The 27734-nt window shown below is 40.5% G+C and overlaps 1 protein-coding gene across 5 annotated transcripts in view; it reads right to left on the bottom strand.

The window, feature by feature from the left end:
- Positions 1-268: 268 nt before the first annotated feature.
- Positions 269-27734, bottom strand: part of LOC104592446 (CBL-interacting protein kinase 24) — a 49536-nt gene continuing 22070 nt past the window's right edge. For 4 of the 5 annotated variants that reach the window (XM_010251821.3, XM_010251822.3, XM_088892853.1 and 1 more), the window contains exons 11-15: positions 21733-21852; positions 9031-9147; positions 1371-1427; positions 1214-1288; positions 269-662 (exon numbers count right to left, since the gene is read on the bottom strand). In XM_010251821.3, the coding sequence (XP_010250123.1) occupies positions 567-662; positions 1214-1288; positions 1371-1427; positions 9031-9147; positions 21733-21852 (465 nt within the window). In that variant the 3' untranslated portion in view covers positions 269-566. The remainder of the gene's footprint in view (positions 663-1213; positions 1289-1370; positions 1428-9030; positions 9148-21732; positions 21853-27734) is intronic. The other variant, XM_088892854.1, reaches the window with a different exon arrangement.

Consider the following 27734-nt stretch of genomic DNA (forward strand, 5'->3'; position numbering starts at 1 on the left):
TAGATACACTGCCATTGACAATGTTGTCACTGTAACTGTCCAAGGTTTGAACACCGCAATGTCCGCATGCAAGTTTCACTGGAGTTCAGGCCACATGACCTTGCAACCAGGCTTCTATATATTTGGAGCACAGGTTAGACAACGTGCTCCTCTGGTAACTTGTATTCTTTCAAGTCTTCAACCACCAACTGTTTTGAATCTTGTTAAGCAATATCTTTACCTCCAATTGCACCGGTGCATCTTAACGGTTGAAAGAACTCAAAAATAAGCAAGAAGAGACAAGGTGAAAGACTTTCATTCATGATTCACTTTTACTCAGAAGTCAGAATTATACATTTGATAAGACTGCCCTTACGTGGTTTATCTAATAATTTGGATACCTTTATACCATGGGCCTATCCAGACCCAACTCCTAATACAAAGATTCTAATTTACAAGCCATACAAGAAATATAGACAGTAAGATAGTTGCCAAGACTTCTCTGGTAATGACGGAGTATCAAGCCCTGGGGAAAGACTTGTCAAGTCCATCTGCTCAATGATATGCATCACACCCATCGAACTGGATCAGCAAGTCATCGGTCTAAGCATACCTGATTTTGCAGTACCTTCAGTTGGTTTCCAGATGATATGCTCGAGTTTACTACAAAAGGTTTTGTAGAACTGCAAATATATAGATCGAAGGAGAGCTACCGTTAGCAGGAGATAAACATAAGAATGTGTCTTATTTAGTGGGAAACTGCTACTGTTTGAACCACATAATAAAACATTATGTGGCCAAATAGAATTAACAATCTGAGCATCTGATAGCTTCATGATGGGCAATAACAATAAATTGTTCAAATCGGATGGCCTAACATTTACCCATTCCCATATAGTTGGGATAAGGTTTGGATGATGATGATGATGGCCTAACGTTCAATGCATCTAACATTTGCCTTGACATCTGAGCAAAAAGTTCTACAACTTTAAATGAAATGTCATATTTAGCCTATGCTTCATCTAAACGGTCCTGACTGAATGAATGAATGGTCTATACTCATAAGTTTGCATCAGCCATGCGACAAATTAACTGTGGCAGAATAAATTGAGTGTGTTTCTTGGTTTAGCAATTTCAATATCTGTTCAATTTCAACCAGACCTGAGAATTTTAGAGAAGGCAAGTTCAAAAGGACAGTATTGGATATTCACAAGAAAAAGAAAGGCAATATAACCTTGTGATATTCAAGAGTATCACCAGAAGCCTTTCGTACATCAACCATGAAAAGAGAAGGAGCAACTTCAAAAACCTGAAAATGAAGCACGAAAGCTCCATTAGAAAAGAGGTGCCTTCACTTGAGAGAAATGCAACTATTAGAAATAGGAAGACACCTCTAGGGCAACAGCAAACTGCCCAGCCTTATTTGCAGATATTCCTTCAAGTCTCATCTGCAGCAAAGATTAACAGAGTACTGCATTAGAGACAAAGTCATAGCAAAGTATTCATAGTCAAACAAGCAGAAATCAGCTCACTTGAAAACCACCTATGTTACCCAGATATGGTGGCTGTACAAGGTGTGGTGTGGGATGCAGAACCTAGACTAAAATTTGAAGTACCCGACATGATATGACACCCTTGTATAGATATCCAGGCATCATAGTTGATAACAGCCAAATCTGAGCACCATTAAGGAACAGATGACTTAGCAATGCATGCGGCACAGATGCAGATTAACCACCATTTGATGGTCTCATGGCATGCATGTCCTAATCGGAGAATCCTAACACCCCTGCCTATCTCATCTTTTTGCAGAAGATGGCATACTAGGTACACTACTTAATTGGAGCAACATTTAAACAGATAGGACAAATGAAATGTCTCTATCCACCATAATATATCTTGTCCACTTTCATTTTAAGTCTTATAATTTTACAATCTGCCAATGACAACATATATTTAAACTTGCTAGCCCAGTAGATGAAATCTTTGGATGGAACTATATGTTTTTCCTCACAAATTATGATTTATGTCTTGCATCTAACTGAAACGTATGATTTGAGCAAAAAATATTTATGACCTCCTAATTTTGATTGAAGCCCTATTCTCAAATAGTAAGGTTAAAGTTGAGTAGCTGAAAAATCTGCACTCTTTTTGTTTTTTTTGTCTTAACCAGGGAATAAAAAAAATACTATGGTGGTTGTTATAGTGGCAATCAAAGCCATTACTTTCTTTCTGTTGTTTTTTTATCACAAACTCTTTCATGATCCTAACTAAACATTACTTCATTACTTCAATAAGGTTAGTTTATTTCTACAAGAAGAATAATCTTTCTCCCTTATATATATATATATATATATATATATATATATAGTGTGTGTGTGTGTGTGTGAACCTCAAGATATTTCCACTTAAAATTATCACCTAAGAATGTGAACCTCAAGCGTGCAAACTATATTCAATACATGCATGTTTTTGTGTTGTTTTCCGTAAAAAAATTATCATATCAAGTTTGCATAGATGGTGGTGGCTAGACACTTCTAGATTGAGGACCATGGCCATAATGCTTATATGCATCACAGGTCCATCAAGAAAAACCAATCAGTTTTTCTGAACCACTTCTTTTCAATTAGTTCATAGATTTATACACAAAATGGAGCATAATTAGAAGATTACTAAATTTCGTCCTTTACTGTATTTGATAGTAGGTCCATTTAACAGCCTATTATTGGTAATTGATAAAGTTCAGACCTGTGATGTTCTTAGGTTCGAAATAATAAGGAGAGAGAAATAATGGTGAAAGAGTACAAGAAAGAAAAGAGAAGAGAAGAGGAGAAGAAGAGAAAAGGTCTGGTTCGAACTTGAGAGTTCTCTCTCAGGTCGACCAGTTTTATTTATAGTTTTCTAAAACAATGCACAATGACTATTGTGCCCCCACTTAAGTGTGGGACACATCACTTAACTTAGGATCTATTTGTAACTACATCAAGCATATAAAACAATGTAAATTGACTATACAACCCCTCTATAGCCGACTCTAACACTCCCCCTCAAGCTAGTGAGTATGTCATATAGTTCCAGCTTGTTGCATATGTAATTCACTCTTCCCCGACTCAACCTTTGGTAAACAAGTCTGCCCATTGATTTCCTGTGTTCACATATGTTATACTTATCACTCCACTAAGCACCTTCTCTCTTACAAAGTGGCAATCAACTTCTATATGTTTTGTTCTTTCATGAAACACAGGATTAGAAGAAATATGAACCACAACTTGGTTATCACAATACAACTTCATAGGAGTGTTAATCAAGTACCCCATTTCCTCTAAGAGATGCTTCAACCACACTAGTTCACATGTTGTGTGTGCCATGGCCCTATATTCAGCTTATGCACTGCTTCTTGCTACCACTGTCTACTTCTTACTCGTCCATGTCACCAAATTGCCCCTGAGAAATGTACAATACCCTGTAGTGGACCTTCTACCAGATATGGAACCGGCCCAGTCAGCATCATTGTATCCCTCTATCTCAAGACTTCCTCCACTTTTATATAACAAGCCACGACCTAGAGCTCCCTTCAAGTACTGCACAATCCTTAGAACTGCATCCCAATGTGGGATTCGAGCATTCTGCATAAACCGACTCACTACACTATCTGCAAATGAAATATTAGGATGAGTGATGGTTAGGTAGTTCAACTTACCTACCAACCTCCTATACCTTCCAAGATCTTCAAACTCCTCACCTGCATCACTACTCAACTTGGCATTCGGTTCCATGGGTGTTTCAGTTGGTTTGGCACCTAACACCCTGTCTCCTCCAACAAATCAAGAACACATTTCCTCTGACACAAATTAATACCATGCTTGGACCTCGCTACCTCTATCCCTAAGAAGTATCTTAATTTGCCAAGGTCCTTTGTCTGGAAGTGATCATGCAAGAAAGTCTTCAACCTATCAATTCCTAACCTGTCACTGCTAGTGATAACAATATCATCTACATATACCACCAATAAAATCTTTCTAGCACTGGACTCATAGCTAAATACAGAATGGTTGACCTGACACAGTTTCATGCAAAATTTCTTCACCACTTCACTAAATCTGCCAAACCGTGCACAGGGAGACTATTTAAGCCCATAAATAGCCTTCTTAAGTCTACACACCTTACCATCCTCCCCTTGAGCAACAAACCCTGGTGGTAGCTCCATATACACTTCCTCAAGGAGGTCACCATGTAAAAAGGCATTCTTGATGTCGAGCTGAAACAAAGGCCAATCATACATAACAGCAAGGTAGATCAAAATATGAATGGAGCCAATCTTGGCCACTAGGGAGGAGGTATCTGTGTAATCTATACCATACATCTATGAATAACCTTTGGCAACCAACCGAGCTTTCAATCTCTCAACACTCCCATCAGGTAAAATCTTAACATACACCCACTTACAACCTACAACATGCTTACCAAGCGGAAGAGTGATGAGATCCCACGTATTATTACGAGTTAGAGCCGAGAGTTCTTCCTCCATTGCTTGGCGCCACCTTGGAGAAGGGCTTCCTGGACATCCTTAGGAACAAAGAAACAAACTAGCGATGGGAAGCAGAAAGGTGAGATACAGAAACATAATTAGAAATGGGATGAAGAGTGCAACCGCGCTTACCTTTCCGCAAAATAATAGGGAGATCAAGGTCAAAAATAGGGGGTGGGGATGGGTTGGGAACAACTTCCGAACCTGTCGATAGTGATGAAGCTGGAGGAGCTAGTACATGACGATGCGTATACACTTGCCGGATGGGTGGTCGTTCAATAGGAAGCTGCACTGGAGGCGAAGACTTGGTCACAACTGGAACAAGAGGAATGGGGTCCTCAACAGGAACAGGAAGTGGAGGTGGAGGAAGAGAAGAGACATCCGACTTGGAGAAAAAAGGAACACACTCAAAGAACGTAACATAAGGGCACACAAAAGAACACTGAGAACTGGGGTTATAACACTTATACCCTTTCTGAGTCCTAGAATAGCCAAGAAAGATACACTAAGGCTGCATTTGGAAACAATGCAAATGGAGTGTAAATCCCGGTTTAGGGTAAATTTGCACTTTGGTTCACTTTTGCCTGTGTTTGGCAACACTACATTTATGCACTGACAAATGACAAACCAATGCATATTGACATTCATAATAAGATGTAAAAGCACATCAAAGCATATGCTTTATTGGAATTCATCTTTGCATCCATTATAGCTAAAAGTCTGTTTGGTAAGAAGGTAAATTTGTCAGTGCAAAACTAACCCAATTTTGCAATTTATATAAACCGTTTTACACTCTACATATTTGCAATCATACTTATTTGCATTGTTTCCAAATGCAGCCTTAGTGGATCGAGCATCTAATTCGTCCATCCCATGACCAAGATTATGGACAAAACACACACCCGAAACCCTGGGGGTAATATAGTCCACCAGCTTCATGCCCTCCACCAATCTTCATCCTCGTCTTGAGATCCTAAAAAACACAAGAAGGGTAAAAAGTGATAGAACAATTAAAGAGACTTGGTCAATTTACTAACAGACATAAGGTTAAAGGGAAACTTGGGAACATACAAAACCTGGGACAAGGATAAGGAATCTATGTCAACATTACCAACACCAAATATGGAAGATGTGGAACCATTAGCAAGAGTAAAAGAGTGTGATATAGATGACTGAGAAAGGGAGGAAAACACACCTAGAGTCCCAATCATACAATCGGAAGCTCCAAAATCGATAATCCAATGGGAAGGTTTGGATGTCAAACAAGTCATACCTGAGTGTGCAAGGGTAGTCGTGTTCTACTGAGATGTAGCCTGAATGAACCGCTCATACTCATCACGTGGGACACTCATCATCTCCTTTCTGGAGGCATCCGTAGATATAGAGGGTATCTGATCAGTTTGCTGAGTTTCCTGTCTTGAACCACTACCAGTAGCCATTGCATGATTTACCCAGGTTGAAGGTGGGCTGTATAGATCATAACAAAAGTTGATAATATGTCCCTCCATACCACAATGTGTACACCTCCTTTAACCATTACTACGTTCTCTACCACGGGCTCCCCCTGAATCTCGACCTCCAATACGACCACCACCACGACTGTACATGGGTCCACCACCACCACCACCAAGCTGAACTTCCCAAGCTCCTCCTCTACCTCTACAGCCTCCATCTCTTGTTACTATAAACGTAGACCTATCTGATATAGTGGAGTTCTCCGTAGGTCCAACTGAGATCCTCCGGAGAGAGGCAAACACCTCTTAAAGAGAGGGAAGGGCAGATCCACCTAGTATCTATGCTCTCCCTAGTTCATATTCAGACTTCAACCCTACTAAAAATCTGGTTACATCCAACTACTCTCTCTATTGTTGCTGAATTTTGACACCAAATGTAAGTGGATGATACACATTGAACTCATTTTGAAAATTTCTCATATTAGCATAATATTCCTCAAGACTTTGATTACCCTGTTGCAGATTAAAATACACTTGGTACAGTTGGTAAACCCTAGTAGTGTTGTCTTGTCCTGAATAAAGCTTCTTTGCATGACCCCAAACCTCCTTGGTTGTACCTAAGAACATAAAGTTCACACTGATCTTGGGTTCCATACTATTCCATAACCATGTCATAATTTGTCCATCATCTTGCTTCCACTCATCGAACCCCTGAGAATTAGTTTAGGGTTTATCTTCCTTCACATGCTTCACCTTAGCTTTTAGAAAAACTTCAACAGATTTAGCACAAGGCACATAATTCTCACCATTCAGTTTGATAGATATCATCTGCACATTCAAGTAATCAAGGGGAACCATACACTAGGCTTGCATTCATTGTTGCCTCCCATAGCTGCTCAAAAAAAAAATGATCACTAATCTACCACTCCACCTCACTAACTAGTCACCCCGCTACACACCAATGACTGTTGTTCAGCAACAACACTCACTGTTGTTCACCACTTTCAGCAACAACACCAGTGCTGTCTTCCACTTTCAGCACCCTAAACCACCAGAATACACCTCACATATATAGTACTATGTCCTGCAACACATCAAAACTTATTCCTCACTCCAACACCCATGCAACCTACCTATTTGAGCCCACAAACCAGACGTGCACTGTTAGTCAACTACACCACTGAAATCAGCCCTCTTCAAACCATCAAATAGAGGGTTTTCTACCAACCACACAAAACAGCCACAACACCCCCCATTGGAGGCATGAAAACCTCCAAAACAAAAAAAAAAAACAATCACTTCTTTTCAGCCCTTCTGTGAAACTCCTATCGACCACTGAGAAACCTGCAAAAACATAAGAGGATGGGCACCGAAAAGAAGAAAAACTAGGTTGATCTGAACTGATTATATTGGCTCTGATACCATGCTAAAGTTCAGACCTTTGATGCTCTTAGGTTCAAAATAATAAGGAGAGAGAAGTAATGGTGAAAGAGTAGAAGAAAGAGAAGAGAAGAGAAGAGGAGAAGAGAAAAGGTGGTCTGGTTCGAACTTGAGAGTTCTCTCTCTAGTTGGCCAGTTTTATTTATAGTTTTCTAAAACAATGCACAATGAAAATGACTATTATGCCCCCACTTAAGTGTGGGACACATCACTTAACTTAGGATCTACTTGTAGCTACATCAAGCATATAAAACAATGTAAATTGACTATACTACCCCTCTACAAATGGCTCTAACACTAATAATTAAATAACACTTGGGAAGTTCAAGGATTTTTGGCCGTAAAGTAGTAGGTATTGCAAAGTGACTGCAATAAACACCTCCCCTCTTTGGTTTTCACAACACATGAACATTTGATGATAGATCAAACTCCTAATGAAAAATTAGAAACGCTATATCCAAGACTCAGCACACCAAAAGTGTCAAGTCAGTATTTTAACTACAATAATGATTAAAATCAAACAAAATCCTAAACTAGAAAAAATTTTGAAATTAAATAGTTTCTTACGAGCCAGCCAAATATGGTTGAAATTTCAAAATATTATTAAAAAGTAAAAGAAATATCAAAGTTCTCAAAATACTTGAAAACATGTTAGATATTGGTTCTCGGAATTCATCCTAGTTTCTTGAAATTGAGTTTTCTTGATGCAGCCAATTTTGTCTATATATCTAATCAAAGTTAATTCAGACATCACTGAGTTGAAACAGAATCCTCCAACATTCTATCAAGTTGTGAAACATAACTCCCAAACAGAATTCCAAATAGGGTACCTCAACCTTCTTTTCTGTTTTAGGTGGAAAAAATAGCTCAAGCACAACAATATCCAGGTATTAACAAGTCCAATCACAATTAGTTATTGACTAATCAGGTTTGTTTCACAGAATCACAGTATTTAAGGTCAAAACTGGATAATGAGAGAAGGGATGAAGGGGCTGGTTGTGGTTCGCTTTAGAGTTACAATTCTTCCACATACAAAGAGAAATTAAAAATTCTAGAAAATAGACTCAATATAGATATTTTAGAAGATTTAAAATTTCTTTTGTCCATTTAACAATATAATATAATTTTGTACATAAAGATAAACCTCATAGTAACAAACATTCAAGCCTTCAACATTCAACTATAAACCATTACCTTCTGGCTCATTTCCCAACAGGTTCACTTAATGGAAGTTATACTGCACAAGGCCATCTAAATGCATTTTCACTCAAAGAATTGGCTTCTCTAGATTCTAATTAGGAGTTAATATTTCATATCTATCAAATCTAGTAAACATCAAAGGACAACGTAACCCTCTTGTACTGACGAGGCAGAGAGAGATATGACCACATCAACAGAACAAATGAATGAAGACATAATGGAACCACACCTTCACACCTTGAAGTATAGAAAAGCATCCTGTTTTTCAACATTATCCCCAGTAATCCAAAAAGAAAAAAAAAATGTGTTAAAAGGAAGAGTGCAAGTGACTATTCAACACTTGGAGTAATGAACTAAAAGCTGCAATTTTGCTACAACTTTCCTACTAAAACACACAAATGAGCAAAAAGTAACTGCTAGAGGGTTTACCTTGTAGTTACGCGAATGGACCTTGAGACCCATGGATTCTGCAACAGCTTCAACGGTGGATGTAATGACCCTTGCCGGTTGACGTGAGACAAAACGAGTTTGTCGTTTAACATAATCCTGGTAAGACAGGTAAGATTTATTTTATATGGGAACATTTCAAATAAGATTTGTCTGATAAACCAAGTTACTTGTTTAACAAAACACATTAAAAGAAACAAGCACTTCTCCATTACCCCCACAATTGGAAACCAGAAGCCATGCAACATCTGATTTGTAAAACTTGAAGATCACTCTTTATCCCAAATCACTTTATCCATTGTATTATATGGTCAACATGCATGGTAATATTCTGTGTTATTAAATATGTGATGTTAGAATCCTACTTCAGCAAACACTCTCTGTAAGTGTGGTGAGGCTACATACGGGGGTCTCCTTGAAGGACGAAGGAAGACCAGGTGCAGGAGGTAGGCTGAAGGCTAGGGCAAATGAGAATGATAGAATGATAAGATGATTACAAGGTGGACCTCTATTTATAAGGAGAGATCCCGAGGTCCCGAAAGGAAGGAGCCAAAAGCATTTGATTCCCACTAGGAAAGAGAATATTGGATTTGTTGTTAGTTGTCAGGGAGCATTGCTAGGGTTTCGCCACGTCTTACAAGATATCTCAAGGATAAACTTTCCTTTTGTCCGAGGATTCTCATAATCCACGTGTGCTACTTCCTTTTGTGACCCTTTTAACCGACGTGGCATGAATGACGTCATTATTTAGCTGGTACGCCCATATTAAGCCCATAGAGCGTTCCGTCACACGCGTAAATTAAAGACACGTGTTTTGTTATGGACACACCGCCGGCAGCGCACTGCGGCGCAGCCATAGGCAGCAGCACGCCCAGCAGGCCGTACAACAGCAGGCACCGCCCGGCAGCGGCGCACAGCAGCACGCACCGCCCGGCAGCACGCGGCACGCACCGTCCGACAGCGCGCAGCATGCACCACACGGCGGTAGTACTAGGCAGCAGCACGCACCTCACGGCAGCAGCACCGCGAGACACACGCACCGCCCGGCCGCAGCAGTAGGGCGGGGCCCACATGATAACTCATCAGGGTGGGCCCACACTCATCTTACCACATCAGCTCTGCCCGCCAACTCGCCGCCAGCTACACCATTCCTCATCCCTTATCCTTATCTTTATCTTATCTTATCTTAAGTAAGAGTTGTGTTACCATTAGGAGTTTGAGTTCAAGTTGGAGTTTGAGTTTAATTAGGAATTTCCTTTTGTAATCTCCTATTTAAGGAGCCACGAATTGAAATAAAGCATTCAGTTTTCCAGTCAAGAAAAAAGTGAGGAGAGTTCGGGTGGTCTCTTGGACAAATCACCCCAAGGGAGAGTTCGGGTGGTCTCTTGGACAAATCACCCATTCAGTTTCCGCAATAGGGTCTGCACGCAAGGGAAGGCGCAAGGGAAAGCAGGGCTTTCTCCCCGTGGGCCGACCCGTGACGAGATCCTACGCGCGGGCCCATAACATTTGGTATCAGAGCCAAACGTCACGGGCAATATGGAGCAGCTATCATCCAAGGTCAACGAACTAGAACATAGGCTAGCAGAAACCAGCATGTAGGTTCGTGAAGTCAAGGAAGATGTCTGGGAGCTGCGACGCCGGCTGGAAGCATTCCTCTCCAACAAAGAAGGGAGTTATGAGGGAATCGCCAACACAAACAGTCGTCGTCCGAACTGGGCAGAGGCATCCAGTGAACAGTAGATCGTTGCCCCTACAGCCGCAGTTATTCCCAAGGATCAGCGCACGGAGGATGAAACTGTAAAGTCTCCTCCTTTGGCCGGGACAATGTCACGAACATTATATTGGTACCTGCAGAATGCGCTCCTTGGTCGAAGACAGGTGGGTTTGGCGATGTTGCTGGGGTTTTACCGAAGGGTTTGGCTCGACGTGGACATAGAGTTATGGTTGTGGCACCACGGTATGGTAACTGTGCAAAAGCCCAAGAAACAGGAGTGCGCAAGAGATATAAGGTGGATGGGCAGGATAGGGAGGCCGCTCTTGAGGTTCTCTTCTGTAAGCATACCCGGTGCGTTCTTGTGATCCACAACATAGCACACCGGGGTCGTGGTCCAGTACGCGATTTTTGTTATGTGGATCTTCCACAAAACTACTTCAAACTATATGACCCAGGAGGTGGGGAACACTTCAATGTCCTTGCAGCTGGCCTGCGAGCAGCAGATCGTGTAGTCACTGTAAGCCATGGTTACGCCTGGGAGCTGGAAACTAAAGAAGGTGGCTGGGGTCTGCATCAAATAATAAATGAGTTTGATTGGAAGCTGAAGGGCATCGTGAATGGGATTGATGCAAACGAAGGGAACCCACAGTTAGATGTTTACCTGGCATCGGATGGCTACACCAATTACCCTGCGGAGACTCTTCAGACTGGCAAGCCTCAATGCAAAGGAGCTCTACAAAGGGAGCTTGGTCTTCCTCTTCGGGAGGATGTTCCTCTGATTGGATTCATTGGCAGGCTTGACCATCAGAAAGGTGTTGATCTCGTTGCTAAGTCCAATCCTTGGACGGTGGACCAGGATGTGCAACTAGTCATGTTGGGCACTGGGAGACTTGACCGGGAACAGCTTCTCAAACATCTTGAGAGTCAACACCATGACAAAATAAGGGGTTGGGTGGGTTCCTCTGTGCAAATGGCCCATTGAATAACTACTGGTGCAGACATCCTACTCATGCCTTCTTGATTTGAGCCATGTGGACTGAACCAGCTTTATGCACTGAGCTACGGGGCAGTCCCTGTTGTTCATACTGTTGGTGGACTGAGAAATAGGGTGCAACCGTTTGATCCGTTGGCAGAGTTCCAAGCCACGTATCCGGTATTCAAGCTTGAGGACAAGCTCGTAGTCCAGGAGGGGTGTGATGTTATGGACACACCGCCCGGCAGCGCACTGCGGCGCAGCCATAGGCAGCAGCATGCCCAGCAGGCCACACAACAGCATGCACCGCCCAGCAGCGGCGCACAGCAGCACGCACCGCCAGGCAGCGCGCAACACGCACCGCCCGGCAGCACGCGACACGCACCGTCCGACAGCGCGCAGCACGCACCGCACGGCGGTAGCACTAGGCAGCAGCACCGCGAGACGCGCGCACCGCCCGGCCGCAGCAGTAGGGCGGGGCCCACATGACAACTCATCAGGGTGGGCCCACACTCATCTTACCACATCAGCTCTGCCCGCCAACTCGCCGCCAACTACACCATTCCTCATCCCTTATCCTTATCTTTATCTTACCTTATCTTAAGTAAGAGTTGTGTTACCATTAGGAGTAGGTAATTAGGAGTTTGAGTTCAAGTTGGAGTTTGAGTTTAATTAGGAATTTCCTTCTATAATCTCCTATTTAAGGAGCCACGAATTGAAATAAAGCATTCAGTTTTCCAGTCAAGAAAAGAGTGAGGAGAGTTCGGGTGGTCTCTTGGACAAATCACCCCAAGGGAGAGTTCGGGTGGTCTCTTGGACAAATCACCCATTCAGTTTCCGCAATAGGGTCTGCATGCAAGGGAAGGCGCAAGGGAAAGCAGGGCTTTCTCCCCGTGGACCGACCCGTGACGAGATCCTACGCGCGAGCCCATAACATGTTTCTAACATTTATTTCTGGTCCGTTGTAGTTCTATGCTTGTTGCGGTTCTAAAATAGCTTTGAAGCCCATCACAGACCCGTGCGTGTCCAAGGCTCATCGCGGGATCACACGTGTCCAAAGCTCATCGCAAGTCCACGTGTGTCTGAAACTTATCGCAAGTCTATGCATGTCTAAAGCTCATCGCAGGTTTACGCGGGTCAGATTTCATCGCAACCTGTTTCGAGTACGAGTTTGCCACAAACATGCGATGAGTTATGAGCTCATCACAAACGTGCGATGAGTTATGGACTCATTGCAGGCATTCGTGTGGTGTTGATTTGATACCCTCTGTGCTCTGATGGTCTGAGTGACCACTATGTACCTACACTCTCATCTGTCCTGTAAGTGAATGGTAAAAGAAAATCATATACATAAAGAGTGAGGGCAGGAGTCCTTACTTCAATGCTCACACGGACCTCTCCTTTCTCACACATGGTTTATTTGTTTGTAAATTAAAAATATAAAAATCGCAATAAATACCCTCTCAAGCAATGTTTAGAAAACCAGACTGGGCCAGCCGGTTCGACTGGTTGAACCGTGACCTCAGACCTTGGCCGGTTCGGGCCTACCCCAATAACTGCGTTTGCTAAAAAAGCAGTGAAAATCGGCTGACCGGCCAGTTTAACCAGAAAATCGGTGAACCAGTCCCAGTTTCATGGCCGGTTCGATAAATTTAACGGTCGAATTCGAATTTATACATTTTACCAATTAATTTATCGAATTTGAATTCGAATTCGCGTTGATCCAATTCGAATTCGATTAATTATATACATTAATATATATTAATAATAATTGTATACATTTAAAGTCTTAAAAAGGGGTCATGCCCCTCATAAAAAAAGCTGACATGCAATGATGTCACCTACACCTAACCTACTTGAGTGGTCATTTGATGACCCTTCCCCTCCCCTCTCGGGCCTCTCCCTGCTCTCTCTCTCTTCTCGATGACCATTGACCCTTCCCCTCCCCTCTCAGGCCTCTCTCTCTCTCTCTCTCTCTTCCCGATGACGCTTCCCCTCCCCTCTCGCCCTCTCGGGCTTCTCCCCCCCTCTCTCTTGTCCTTTCATCTCCCTCTTTTTTAAGTTTTAATTTCATTCTTCTTCCTCCTCTTCTCTTCCTCTCTCTCCCTCCGTCTTTTCTATTCGCACTCCTCTTCTCTTCCTCTCTTTTTTATTCCCAATCTTTGCAATTTGTGAGCACCAACGACAGCATCTATGATAGCAGTCGAGCACCGGTCACCGGCCACAACCATCTCCTTCGCCACTACTCAAACTCAAACTCAACGCCTCAAGGCCCTCAACTGTCTAGCATCACCGGTCGTTGTGTTGCAACAGTCCAGCGTCACCGTCCAACACTGCTCACTACCATCGCATTTGCACCGTCAGGAACCCACGACTGCCACCGTCACACACTCACACTTGGCCCACCGCCGAGAACCCACAACTGCTGCCGTCAATCCCCTGTCTCTTTTCTCAAGTTAATCACTTGCTTTTCTTTGCAAACTTAGACATTTAAGATTCTAGGCCTCATGCCAGTCGAATTCAAATTAAAACATTCGATATCCGTCGAATATCGAATCGAATTTGAATATTGTTTTTATAATCGATTTCGAATTCGAATCTAGACTGATTCGATTCGAATTCGATCCATTTACAAGCCTACTCCCCCCCCCCCCCCATTAAACCCCTCTTTATCTCCTCTTAAAACTATCCAAATACCTCTTAACTCCCTCTAATAGAGGTATAAATTGGATGGGGTGGATGAGTTAAGGACCAATTGAAGCCCAACCATAGACATGGACCTTAAGCTTGGACCCAGACTAAGGTCAATGCCCAAGTTAGCCTAAACCTAACACAACTTGGGATGGGCTTAGATGGGTTTGGTCAAGCTTGAGAAATTTGTTCAGCTTTGAAAGTCTTCCCACTCATGTTTTGCACTTTTTATCTATTAATAATTATTTTGTCGATGTAGCAAAAATTGAAACTATTGCAATAATAAAACTAGAATAAAGCCATCTATGAGGAAGGATTTTTTTTTCTTTTTCTTTGACCTTTTTATTATAATATAAATATTTAAATATTAGTTAAGTATCATCATTTATTTCACTAATGTCTCATAATTACTAAAATGCTACAAAACAATCACTGAATGATATTTTATGACTTTTTTGCTTCAAATCATCAATAGGTCTGAAAGACTTTTTTATTAGTTGGTATGCACATAAAAGCTTCTTTCCAAAGCCTCTTACTAAATTTCTATTTAACTCCATGCATTGCACAGGTGACTAGTTAGTGGAAATATATATTTGAATGCTCCATGATTTGTCACCTACAATAAGACGCATCCTTATAAAAGTGGATATGAGAAGACTAGAATTCCAAATAAGTAGAAACTAAAGGGCCACTTACTTTCTGATTCAAACAAAAGAAAGCTATATTGATCTTTCAAGGTACACTTGTAACACAATCCTGGTCAAGATAAAGAAAAAGAAAAATAAATTCAACAGGATTACGTAGTTAACAAAGAAATCAAGGATGTACCTATTTCTTCTTTTTCTTCTATCTCCCATTTGAGTGTGCCCTAGTAGGACTTGGGTTTTATAGAGGTTTGAGAGATCATAACAGCATTGTTGTTGTTACCGCATTAATCTACTGAAGGATGTTCTTCTTCATCCTAGTTGTTTTGTTTGCTAATTGTCATCTGGAAACCAAAAAAGTTCCTTATCATAATTCTTTAGGGTTCTCAATGTCAATGCCCCTAATTTTTCCAGTCAAAATCATTTGGATAGGCTCCATTGCACCATAAATTAAAACTTTCTGTTAGTAAATGAGGGTTAAATTTGTATTATGCTCCAAAAGAAGTACAATACATCCAAGCTGTCCCATCATGTTTGTTTTCTGTGAAAGGTGAGCCTTTTCATTCTTCAAGATTTGAAATCATTTGATGCCTACTGGCAATCTACAAATAGACTAAGCTCGTTGGGAGAGATCTTTTGCCTTGGCTTAGGAGAGGAACTGATTCCTCACCTTCTAATCCACCTCTTATGTATAAAGAAGTGCTTCATAGTCTTTTTTGGAAATAAAGCTCACATATTCAGCCACTTAAAGTGGAAAATGGTGGAAAAAATGAGACCATATGTATCACCAAAAATCAGTAATGATGTATGTCAGTCACTGAGGGGAGGGCTCATAACTTCTATTTCCCATCATCATGTTCCTTCTGTTTCTCTTCAGGTCAATTGCATGTTCACTTAATATGATCAAGATGAAATCTAGATCCCATGCAGCCTACACTCCACAATCCATAAATTGTGTCTAGTTCCATGATGACCTCCTCGCTTCCCCATTTTCTATGCTAGCCATTCCTTAAATGAGTGCACAACATGCTTGAAGATCCTACTCCAACCACCTCTAGTCTTCAAAAGAATTTGGGTTATACTTCAAGTAACTAATAAATACAACTGATGAGTCATTAAAGCCAGTTGTTCTAATTATCCTTGTAAAATATATTTATCAACTAGGCTGCATGTTAGTACAGGATTGGGGATAGCAAATGAATGGATTCGGTTGGCTTGGATGTGGGTTAAAGAACAACCTACTTATTAGCCACCCCACATCCATTTATGACCCATTTGAATGGTATAAAGGTAGGTTGAAACCCTACCTAATCCACCTATTCTAACCCAACCACTGGAAGTGAGAAATGGTGGATCAAGATTTTTTGCTACAAATGGTGTGTATCAAATTTTTTTGATAATTGAAAATGATTTCACTAAACAATAGGAATAAGATTTTACAAGAGTCCCTTGGAGAGGCACAAGACGCAGCTTCCCCTAACCGTTACAAAAGATCAGAAAAAATTACAATGCTGCCCAGAATAAATGGTCCCTAGTAGCCCCCTTTTAGCAAGATGATCAGCCAAAGCATTTGCCTCCCTACCCACCCACTGATATCTACATGTTATGTGCCTTGTTAAACATTTAACTTTTTTGATGAGATCCCTATAACTCCAAACAACCGAATTTGGATTCGACAGCCAGCCCACAATCACCTTAGAATCCCCATCAATCAATAGGTTCTCCACTCCTAGTTGATTAGCAATCTGAATTCCCTGTACTGCAGCCAATATCTCAGCTCTTGTAGAGTCCCCTATCCCTATCGGGCCTGAGAATAAGGATATGATGTTGCCATTTTCATTCCTCAATACTCCTCCAATGCCAGACGGTCCTGGGTTACCCTGGCTGCTTCCGTCAAAGTTCAGTTTAAAAAAACCTTCTGGGGGAGTTACCCAAACTATAGTGGCTCTGGTTTTCCTAACCGAAGTGTGTGCAACTGTGGCCTAATTTCTCCAGATGTCATCAAATGAAAAAGAGCTGAAAGAAGCCAAGGATTTCAACCAATGGATAGTCCTGGTTAAGATACAATCCTTCACTTCTGTAAAGGACCTCTCTTTCTCTTGGAAAATTCTAGCATTTCTTTCTTCCCAGATTGTCCATAAGGTGGCTGCTCTAAAACATCTCCACATACTCCTTCCTCTTTTTGTTAGGCAAACAAAGGTAGTTGGTGCGAATAATGATTTTACCTCTGCTGGTTGATTCCACTTACATCCAAACAAAACAAACATCCATTCCCAAAGAGCTGCAGCAAAGGAACAAGAAACCGGTAATAGTCCTCACTATGAGAATTACACATTACACACCAGTAATAGTCCTCACTATGAGAATTACACATTACACACCAGTTTGGGGACAAACAAATAAAAGGCTTTTTCTTTTCTAAGTTCTCCAAAGTATTGATCTTACCAAGGTACACTTCCCAGCAGAAAACAGCAATTTTGGGGGACACAGGCTTTGTCCAAACTTCTTTCACTGGGAAAGGCTCAAAAGAGGTGCTCAAACAAGGGATTTGAAGAATGATGCACAGGTGAAAGAACCTTTTGGATAGGAGTCCACACCCTTTTATCAGGAGAGGAGGGGTCCAAACAAACACTCTCGAGAATGGATAGAAGTTGAGTAACACAAGCAAGCTCCTCCTCCCTTAAGCCCCTACGAAAACCAAAGTCCCAGTTCAAGGATAAAGGTAAAACTGGAGGGGGAAGAAGGACAGAGATAACCTCCTTTTTGTAAAGGGAAAGGGCATATAGAGAAGGAAATAGGTCTTTTAGAGGTTGATTACCCACCCAAGTGTCTTCCCAAAAAAGAACCAAATTTCCAGAGCAAGTATCATACCTTACAAATTGAAGGAACTTGGGGAGGATGCCATGTATTGCCTTCCACGGTGTTGTTTGGGTAGCCTGATGAGATACCCCAGCATCCCAACTAGAGACAGAATAGCCATGAATACTAAGCGCCATAGTTGTCAAGGCGATGCCTAGGCAGGCGCCCTTGGAGGCTCCCCTCACCCAATCGCCTAGCAGTTTTGTGCACTGGGTTATAAAATACTTTTATATTTTTAATTTTTTGACATTATAATTACAAAATAGACATTATTAAACTAGAATGTTCATTTTATGTGTTTATATACTAATTTTTTTATTATTTTCTTATTCTACTAGGGTTTAATCAATGCAACATTGCTAACTATTGTATTGAACCCATGGTTCACAATATCGATACACCTCTGTGTATTGACAGAGGTGTTTCGGTACTTATAATGATACTTCCCCTATTTTTTTATTTCTTTGGTTTTCAATTTCATTTTTAAATATATATATTATTTAAAAAAATGGGTCCTCGAAAACACCTGTAAACAAGTATCAGGACCCCAAAGATACAATACAATACACTCGATATGGGGCGTATCATATCGAAATTTTGATCCTTGATTGACCCCTCAAAAATTTCAAACCCTGAACCTATAAGCAAAGGAAAAACTTAAAATTTTGTCTAATCAACACATTTTCTTCTTCCACCTTTTCTTTTCTTCTTTCCTATAACAAAAGTAGGGGTTCAACCCCTATATTTTTTGAATTTTATTTACTTTGTTCTTTTTCTTCTCATAAAATATTGATTTTCTAGACTTAAACATGAAATTTATACTTTTCTTATGAAAATTATGAATAATTATTAAGGAAAGATGGTTATGGAACTACGGAACTACCCTAGGATATATGGTTTTACTTAAAAAAAAATCATCGCCTAGGCGACTAAGTGCCCCCCTGTCGCCTAGCCTCGCCTTGACGCCTTGAAAACTATGCTAAGCACAACCCTATGCCACAAACTCTCTTTCCAGAGGCCATCTCCATAGCCACTTTCCCAATAAAGCTTCATTTTTTAAGACCAAATTCCCTAATCCCGGACCCCCTGCCTCTTTACTCTGACAAACTGTCTCCCAATTATCTAAGTGGTCCTTTTTCTCCTCCCCCAGTTCCCAAAGAAAACCTCTCATCATTTTTTCTAATTTCCTAGCCTCACTACGGGGGATCCTAAACATAGAGATAGACTGGTAAATTAGCAAGTGTAGCCTTAATCAAAGTTAGCCTTCCATTGTGATATAATTCTTTTTCCAAGCTGCCAACTTTCTTTCAAATTCCTCAACCACTGGGTACCAAAATCTGCTTTCCCTAGGACTCCCACCCAAAGGTAAACCCAAATAAGTCAAGGGCCAAGAGGAAATAAAGCAATCCAAGCAGTTAGCAATAGACTCAACTTCATTGTCATCCAGATTGACCCCTACTACACAACTTTTTTCAAAGTTGATTTTTAGATTGGAAACTCTCTCAAAGTATAATATTAGATCCTTAAGATTTCCCACTCTTCTTGGCTCGCTTCCCTCACAGAAAATAATAATATCATTTGCAAACTGGAGATGAGTTATAGAGACATCATTCCTTCCGATCTTCCAACCATCTATTACCCCTTCCCTATCTGCTTTTGATATTAATCTACTCCAACACATCTGCCACCAAAGTAAAAAGAAAAGAGGAAAGAGGATCACCCTATCTCAACCCTTTGCAAGCTGGAAAGAAATCCTTTACCACTCCATTCACTAGCACAGAGTAATGAACCAAAGTGAGGCAACCAGTCATCCATAAGCACCACCTCTCCCCAAACCCACAAGTCCTAAGTATCTCAAAAGGAAACTCCAGTCCACCATATCATATGCCTTCTCAAGGTCCAACTTGCAAGCAAAGCCTGAACCCCCTGATTTCCTCATATCCTCTACACACTCATTTGCTATTAGGAATTGATCGGTTATCTGCCTACCTTGTATGAAGGCTCCTTGAGCTTGACTAATGATAGATGGTAAGACCACTTTGATCCTTAAGGATAGCATCTTTGCCAAGATTTTATAGATGCTTGTCACCAAACTAATGGGCTTGTAGTTTTTTGGGTGTTTAGCATCAATCTTTTTCGGAATGAGGGCTAAAAAAGTGGCATTTATTCCAAGGCTAATCACATGTCTCTCTTCAAACTCCTTGAAAACCTCAACCAGATCCTCCTTAATTATTCTCTAGCAATCTTGGTAAAAGGCCATGGTGAAATCATCTAGGCCTAGTGCCTTTGATCTATCCATGGAAAACACCGCTTGTTTGATTTCTTCTTCTTCAAAGTTCCTTCCCAGCCAACCTGAAATGCTCTCGTCTAGCCTTGGCCGCTCTAATCCTTCCAGCCTCTCTCTAATGCTTAGAGGTCCTCTCATCCTTGATTTGAAGTGATCCACAAAAATCCTTTCTATCTCTTCTTGAGAGGAGAAGATTTCTCCATCAATTTCCAATTCTTTTTTTTTAGTTTCCATCTTAACTCTCTCTCCTGTTCATTCATTGTTCTTTGGGCTTCCTTCTCATCCAAAACCTCAATGCTTGAAAGTAAATTGGATTTGTGCTCCTCTATTCTCCCAAACTGATCTCTGTTCCACTCTTTTATTTTGGCCTTCAACATTTTCAGTTTTTTGTGGAACCACACTCCTTTTTCATTTTACACCCCTCAAGTGGATGGCAGTTGTTGTTACAAGTGGATGGCAGTTGTTACAAGTGGATGGTTAGTTGTGCTGGTGTGGCCTCTTGTAAAACTGATTAACTGCCTTCTGTTCCTCTTGTAAAACTAATTAACTGCCTTCGTTGGTCTGTTCCAGCAGTCTTGACACACTCAAGTCATCTTTGATTACTATAAAGCCCATGTTCTTTTGGTTTGCCCCTATCTCTTCTAGATCCTTCAACTTGCAACAGGACACTGCTTACTAGTGCAGTATTTGGTCTTTTACTCACATGTCTAAACAATCTAGTCTACTATCATGTATGGAACAACTCTTAAATCCACATGAATATGTTCATTTCTAATACTAGTAATTTTACCATTCAAACATATAACTCCAATTTCTTATCTATAATGAGATTAAATGAGATTTAGAAATAGAAAAAAGAACAAAGATATCAAATACAGTTTGCTACTTTTCTTATACCTTAACTCACGAAATAGACCCTACATAAGAGGTAAAATATATAATAGCTTTCTAGTACAAACTCATCAACAGTCGCACTATTTTCAGACACTTAATGCAAAGCTCCCTTCTTCATCCATGCCAAGAAATTGGCTGACCCAGCCATTGAGGGATCTGCATGAATGAGATATTCAATCTAGATGCTGATGACCTAGCATCTATAGTAGTGTAGGTACAAAAAGCCAGCTGCCTGAAGGTTTAATGTCCCCCTACTCCACCCTAATAACTGTGAAGGTCTAATGTCTATACCAATCTTATATCCTGTAACAGGGCCGTAATCTCACCCCTGTTGTCTCTGAAGACTCCTCCAATAACAGATGGTCCCAGTTCCAAAGAGAACAGCCTGCTTTTGAATGCTGTTATACCAATTTTATATTATCCTAATATAAATATAAAATAATCAGAAATTTAGAAATCACACACAACTAAGAAAGCATTAAAACTAACAATAGTTTCAAGTTACATATTCTTTACACACAATTAATGTCTTTGTAAGAAATTAAGAATGGATTACATTCTGATGCTGGTCATTAAAGGGTAAAGTGGAAGCTGAAGGCCAAAACATAGAGAGCTCTACCTGTCGCCTGTCAAACAAGGCTGAGAGGTTCAACCCTTGAGAAAGGGTAATCATCTCAAAAGCATTCATTATCAAAGGGCCTCTGTCACCATGTTGTGACTGCTCAGACACAAACTGATCCTGCAAGATATGGTACAACATAAAACACAAAGAATACATTTTTTGTAAAGAAAACATAAAGATACATTTAAGTACATGTTATGTTTATGTATTTTAATTTTGGATAATAGGTTTTTTAAAATTTAACTTTATATTTTTTAATATTATGTTTAATATTTTATTTTTTGCTTTTTTTTTAATTTTTTTTCTTTTTTAGCATTTTTTTGTATTTTTGCGACTTGTTTCAAAAAGGCATGCGCCTTGGGCGCAAATTGGCCCCTGTGCCTTACGCCTTTAAAACACTGGGTGGGTAAGTTGAATTACCTAACAATTACTTGGCCAAATATATCATTTGCAGGTAATGTGGTGAGTCAGTTGATGCAGAATCCTGGGTTCCACATTGGGATGCAGTTCTAAGGCTTGTATGGTACTTGAAGGGAGCTCTAGCCTCTAGGTTATGGCTTGTTATATAAGAATGGAGAAAGTCTTGAGATAGAGGGATACACAGTTAGAGAGTGTATGCCCTTGGCTCCAATCAGATTGATGTACATATGCATTTATTGTAAATGAATAAAAGTACATAATTGATTCATATTATATCTGGTATGTTTCTGTGTAATTACCTTTAAACTGGACACTTATGAGACTCGTATTAGCTTAGAATGTTCTTAGCCGTTGGATAGACCTGGGGAGGTTTATCCTACCAAGGCTGACACTAATGTGCTGCCAAGTCAATTGGGGTAGCTTGTCTCAGCTGCCAGGGTGAGACCCGAAGCACATGTAGTGTGTATTTACTTGAAACACTGAACCCAAACCATTTTCTAGTTATGCCCTGGACCTTGGAGACTGGTGGGCAAAACTGAAAAGTTACACCTAACCCCTAGACTCGATTATGGTACTGCACTAGGTGTTGGATTGGGCTGTCTTTGATATGCCAATCAGTGAGATCCTTAGCATGGGTCAAAACCTAGGTATGTTGGCGCAGTCTGAGAATTCACTCGAGTGGGTGATCATAGTGACAAGATCAGCCCCTTTGTCAGACAAAGTGAATGATCAGGGACTACACTCTCTCTGATGGAAACCACGCCATACAAAGAGAGCCAAGTTCACCAGCAATTAAAAGGGGAAGTGAGCCCACTTACTTAATGGGCCTAGGGACCAAGATTAATATGATTAATCAGGGTGTCACATGACAGCTTAAGCAGTCATGTGTGTCATGTGACATAGGGCGAATATGGGTAATGGATCTGGGTTTGGATCAACAGATAAGATAAAGGGATAAGCCTTATCACTTAAGGAGTCCAGATCCAAATAAAGATTTGGATTAGGAAACTCCTAATTGGATTAGGAGAAGCTGATCCTTATAAATAGAGGGGGCGGATTGCTTCAGTTTAACCTTTTCCTGCTCTCAGTTCTCTCCCTCTGTTCTTGCCACCCTACCATATTCGATCTCCAGTTTCTTGGACTGATCAAGATTGGATCTTGATTCTGATTTTTGCAAGAAAAATCATATTTAATTCGTGCTCACCATCCCTTGCTTGATCCTTGCTAAAGGATTGCAGTTCTTGCTGAAGGACTGCATTGTTGAACCTGCTTCATCTCAAGCTGTGCCATCTTCAGTGAAAGCGGGTTTTGGTACCCTCTTTGGGCGTGACACCTACGTTGGGAGCTACACGTGTGGATTCCGTATCGGGTATTGCTCTCCCATTCTTTTGGTTTCAGATCTGGTCCAGTTTGTTTCAAAACGATCCTTGAAAAATGCAATTTTTCTAAAACTAGGAATATGATTCCCGGAAGGGAGAAAATAAATTTTTGAAATTTCGCCCAGCCACCTTGCATGGTTCGGCCATCCATATGATGGATCTCCCTTCCCTTCAAATTGGGCCAGTTCAATATCTGGCATGAGGTCCACTACATGGTATTGTACCTTTCTTGGAGGAAATTTGCCGACATGGAAGAGCAAGAAGCAGACAATGGGGGCAAGAAGCAATGCTGAAGCTGAATATAAAGCCATGGCACACACTACATGTGAACTAGTATGGTTGAGGAACCTCTTACAAGAGATAGGGTATTCGATTGATACCCTTATGAAGCTATATTGTGACAACCAAGCTGCAATCCGCATTTCTTCTAATCCAGTTTTCCATGAGAGAACAAAACATATAGAAGTTGATAGTCACTTTGTGAGAGAGAAGGTGCTCAGTGGAGTGATAATTACTGCATATGTAAACTCAGGAAGTCAATGGGTAGACTTGTTAACCAAATGGTTGAGTCGGGGAAGAGTGGATTACATATGTAACAAGTTAGGACTATATGACATATACTCACCAGCTTGAGGGGGAGTGTTAGAGTTGGTTGTATAGGGGTAGTTTGGCCATTTTGTTTTATGTTAAGAGTGAGGTGTAACGTTTATTATATTTTGGTTTAAGTGTTGTGTCCCATACTTAAGTAGGGGCATAATTGTCTTTGTTCTTTTAATTAGAAACTTATAAATAATATTTGGCCGACTAGAGAGAGAATTCTTCTCTAGTTCAAACCAATCCTTCTCTTCAACTTCTTCTCTTCTCTTCTTTTGTTTCTCTCTTCCCTCTTTCTTCTCTACTCGTTTCTCTATTATTTTATAACTGAAACAAGTACAAATATGAACCATAACACCTATTAACTTATTTTCTGTTAGTAGTATCACTAATTTGTTAAATTGTTTAGTGACCTTTCCTTCTTGTGTAATACAGGATTTGGCCTCGAGGAAGACAATTGGTAGAGGAAGTATGGTGGATGGGCTCTACATGTTGGAGAATAAGGCTAGTCTTGTGGCAACAGAGTCCATGAGTCAATAGTAAGAGTCAGGTCTATTTGTGACATAATCGTCTTAGTCATTTATCTTTTGAGTCATTGAAAATTTTGTTTATCAGAGTTTACATGTCAAACTTGTCAATTAAGTAAACATTGTAGAATTCATTTTTCTTCAAGAAATAATAAATCTGAATTTCCTTTCCATATTGTTCATTCTGATGTTTGGGGCCCTATTACTTTGCCTTCTGAGACTGGCTACAAGTATTTTATTACACTTATTGATGACATGGGTGTATCCAATGTGATCAAGAGATGGAGTGCCAAATTTGTAAAAGATTTCCAACGAATGATCTTCACCCAATTTCAAACTGAAATCCATATCTTCCAATCCAATAATGCCAAAGAATATTTTCATAGTGACCTCACGAAATTTTTTGCTTTGTGCGAATCCCTTCACCGCAGCTCTGGTGCCCAAACACTCGAACAAAATGGTGTTGCTAAAAGAAAGAACTGACATCTTCTTGAGGTTTCTCATGGATTACTATTACATATGAATGTCCCAAAACATTTTTGGCTAGACGTTGTTTTATGTGTTGCATATCTCATTAACCATATGCCATCTCGTTGGTTGGAGTACAAGGCCCCACATCAACTCTTGCTCCCCAAGGCTCCCTTATTTCCTATACATGTGTTTGGTTGTCGTTGTTTCGTTCAAGACTTTCTCCCAGTCCTAATCGTGGTAAACCAGATCCTCATGCTATTTATTGTGTTTTCTTGGGGTATCCCTCATCGCAAAAGGGATACTAGTGTTTTGACACTATTTTTTGGAAATATTATGTTTTTATGGATGTCTCTTTCTTTGAAAGTCACCCTTTTTTCTATTTTTCCTCAGAAAGAGAGTAGGAGCGAGGAGAAACATGCTTAGGTTTAGCTCCCTCCTCTTCCTGATCCTCCTCCATTCTGTGTTTTCTTTCGTTGTCACAAAGGCCAACCAAGTTTAAGGGTTGTCAAGCATCTAGAAGTTGTACCACCAATGCCATCAGATTCCCTAAAGGCTAATCCTATCCACCCAAGTACACTTATCCCTATCGGTGTATTTGATCCAATTGCTATTGATACCTTTGTTGTTGATGACCTTGACCTTACCATTGCTCAAAGGAAGGGAGTTAGGTCTTGCACCACTAAACATCCCATTTCACATTTTGTTTCTTATGAGAACATCTCACCTTATTTTTGTGCCTCCCTCCCTTCCACTGACAGTGTTCCTATTCCTAAGAATGTGGCAAAATCTCTTTTAATGCTTGAATGGACAAATGCAATGAAAGAAGAGATCAGTGCTTTACATAAAAATGGCAAATGGGAATTGGTGGATCTTCCTAAGGGAAAGGAACCAGTTGGATGTAAGTGGGTGTTCACAGTAAAGCACAGGGTAGATGGCACTGTAGAACAGTATAAAACTCGATTAGTGGCAAAGGGTTTAATCAAATGTATGGAGTAGATTATGCATAGACATTTGCTCTGGTTGCTAAGATGAACGCTATCAAAGACCTTTTTTCCCTAGCTGCTAACCTTGATTGGGACCTTCATCAGTTAGATATCAAAAATGCCTTCCTGAACAATGATCTTGAAGAAAAAGAAGTGTACATGGTGCAACCCCCCAATTTCCGTGTTCAAAGCAGTGAGCAGAAAGTGTATAGGCTGAAGAAGTCCTTATATGGCCTAAAACAATCACCAAGGGCCTAGTTCAGTAGGTTTCATTTAGTTGTGTAGTAGAGAGGCTATAAGGAGCATCAGTCTGACCATACATTGTTTATGAAAATAAGGGAAGGTAAAATTACAGCCCTGGTAGTATATGTTGATGATATAGTTAGATATCAAAAATGCCTTCCTGAACAATGATCTTGTAGAAAAATAAGTGTACATAGTGCGACCCCCAATTTTTGTGCTCAAGGCAGTGAGCAGAAAGTGTACAAGCTGAAGAAGTCCTTATATGGCCTAAAGCAATCACCAAGGGCTTGGTTTAGTAGGTTTCATTTAGTTGTGCAATAGAGAGGCTATAAGTAGCATCAATCTGACCATACATTGTTTGTGAAAATAAGGGAAGGTAAAATTGCAGCCCCGATAGTATATGTTGATGATATAGTTATTACTGGTGATTGGAAAGATGAAATTCAAAAGTTGAATGAGTTCCTTGCTACTCAATTTGAAGGTTTTTTTCTTGGAATTGAAGTTGCCCACTCACAAAAGGGGATCTTCATTTTATCAAAGGAAATACATCATAGATCTATTACAAAGATTCAGGAAAGTTGGGGGTGAAGCCAACTGATTCCCCTATTGATCTAAATCACAAATTAGGTGGTTGCCATGGTTAGTATATCAAAGATGTGAAGCAAAATAAAATTTTAAGATTTTTGTAAAATTCACATAGAAAATTTTAAGATTTTTTTTTCAATTTTTGTCTATTTTGTTAACATTTTTTTTAAATATGCTTATCATGGCCTGGCCTAACCCAAAGCTCAGCTTATAGGCCATCCCAGGTCGGGCCCACCTAGGCTCGTGCCATGGGCCATGCTGGGCCGGACCTCTTAAGTATCCTAGAGGAGGTAAGCACGGCCCAATTTACACCTCTACAGCCAAACATTACTTATGTTGTGGGGATTCTTAGTCAGTTCATACATGCCCCTAAGACCACCCGCCTAGAAGCAACTAAGAGAATCCTCAGATATCTTAAGAAATTCCTAGGTGTTGGTTTGTTTCAGAAGCATGGACATTTGAAGGTTGAGGTGGATACAAATCCAGACTGGCAAGATCAATTGATGACAGAAAATCTACTAGTGGTTATTGTACCTTTGTGAAGGAAACCTAGTCACATGGAGAAGAAGCAAAAAAACAAAATGTAGTGGCTAGGTCTAGTGCTGAAGCTGAATATAGAGCAATGTCTCGTAGAGTTAGATTACGTGGATAAAAGTTTGTTGGGTGAGCTGGGATGTACGATTGATGGTCCCATGTCTTTACCAGTGTTTTAAAAGGCGTGGGAGGCGTACGCCTGGCGAGGCGCTCCTAAAATGCCCTGAGGTATATGCCAGATGCGCTGATACCTCTGAGGCGTA

This window comes from Nelumbo nucifera, chromosome 8, assembly GCF_055504915.1.
Source record: "Nelumbo nucifera cultivar China Antique chromosome 8, China Antique-T2T, whole genome shotgun sequence".
Lineage (NCBI taxonomy): Eukaryota > Viridiplantae > Streptophyta > Magnoliopsida > Proteales > Nelumbonaceae > Nelumbo > Nelumbo nucifera.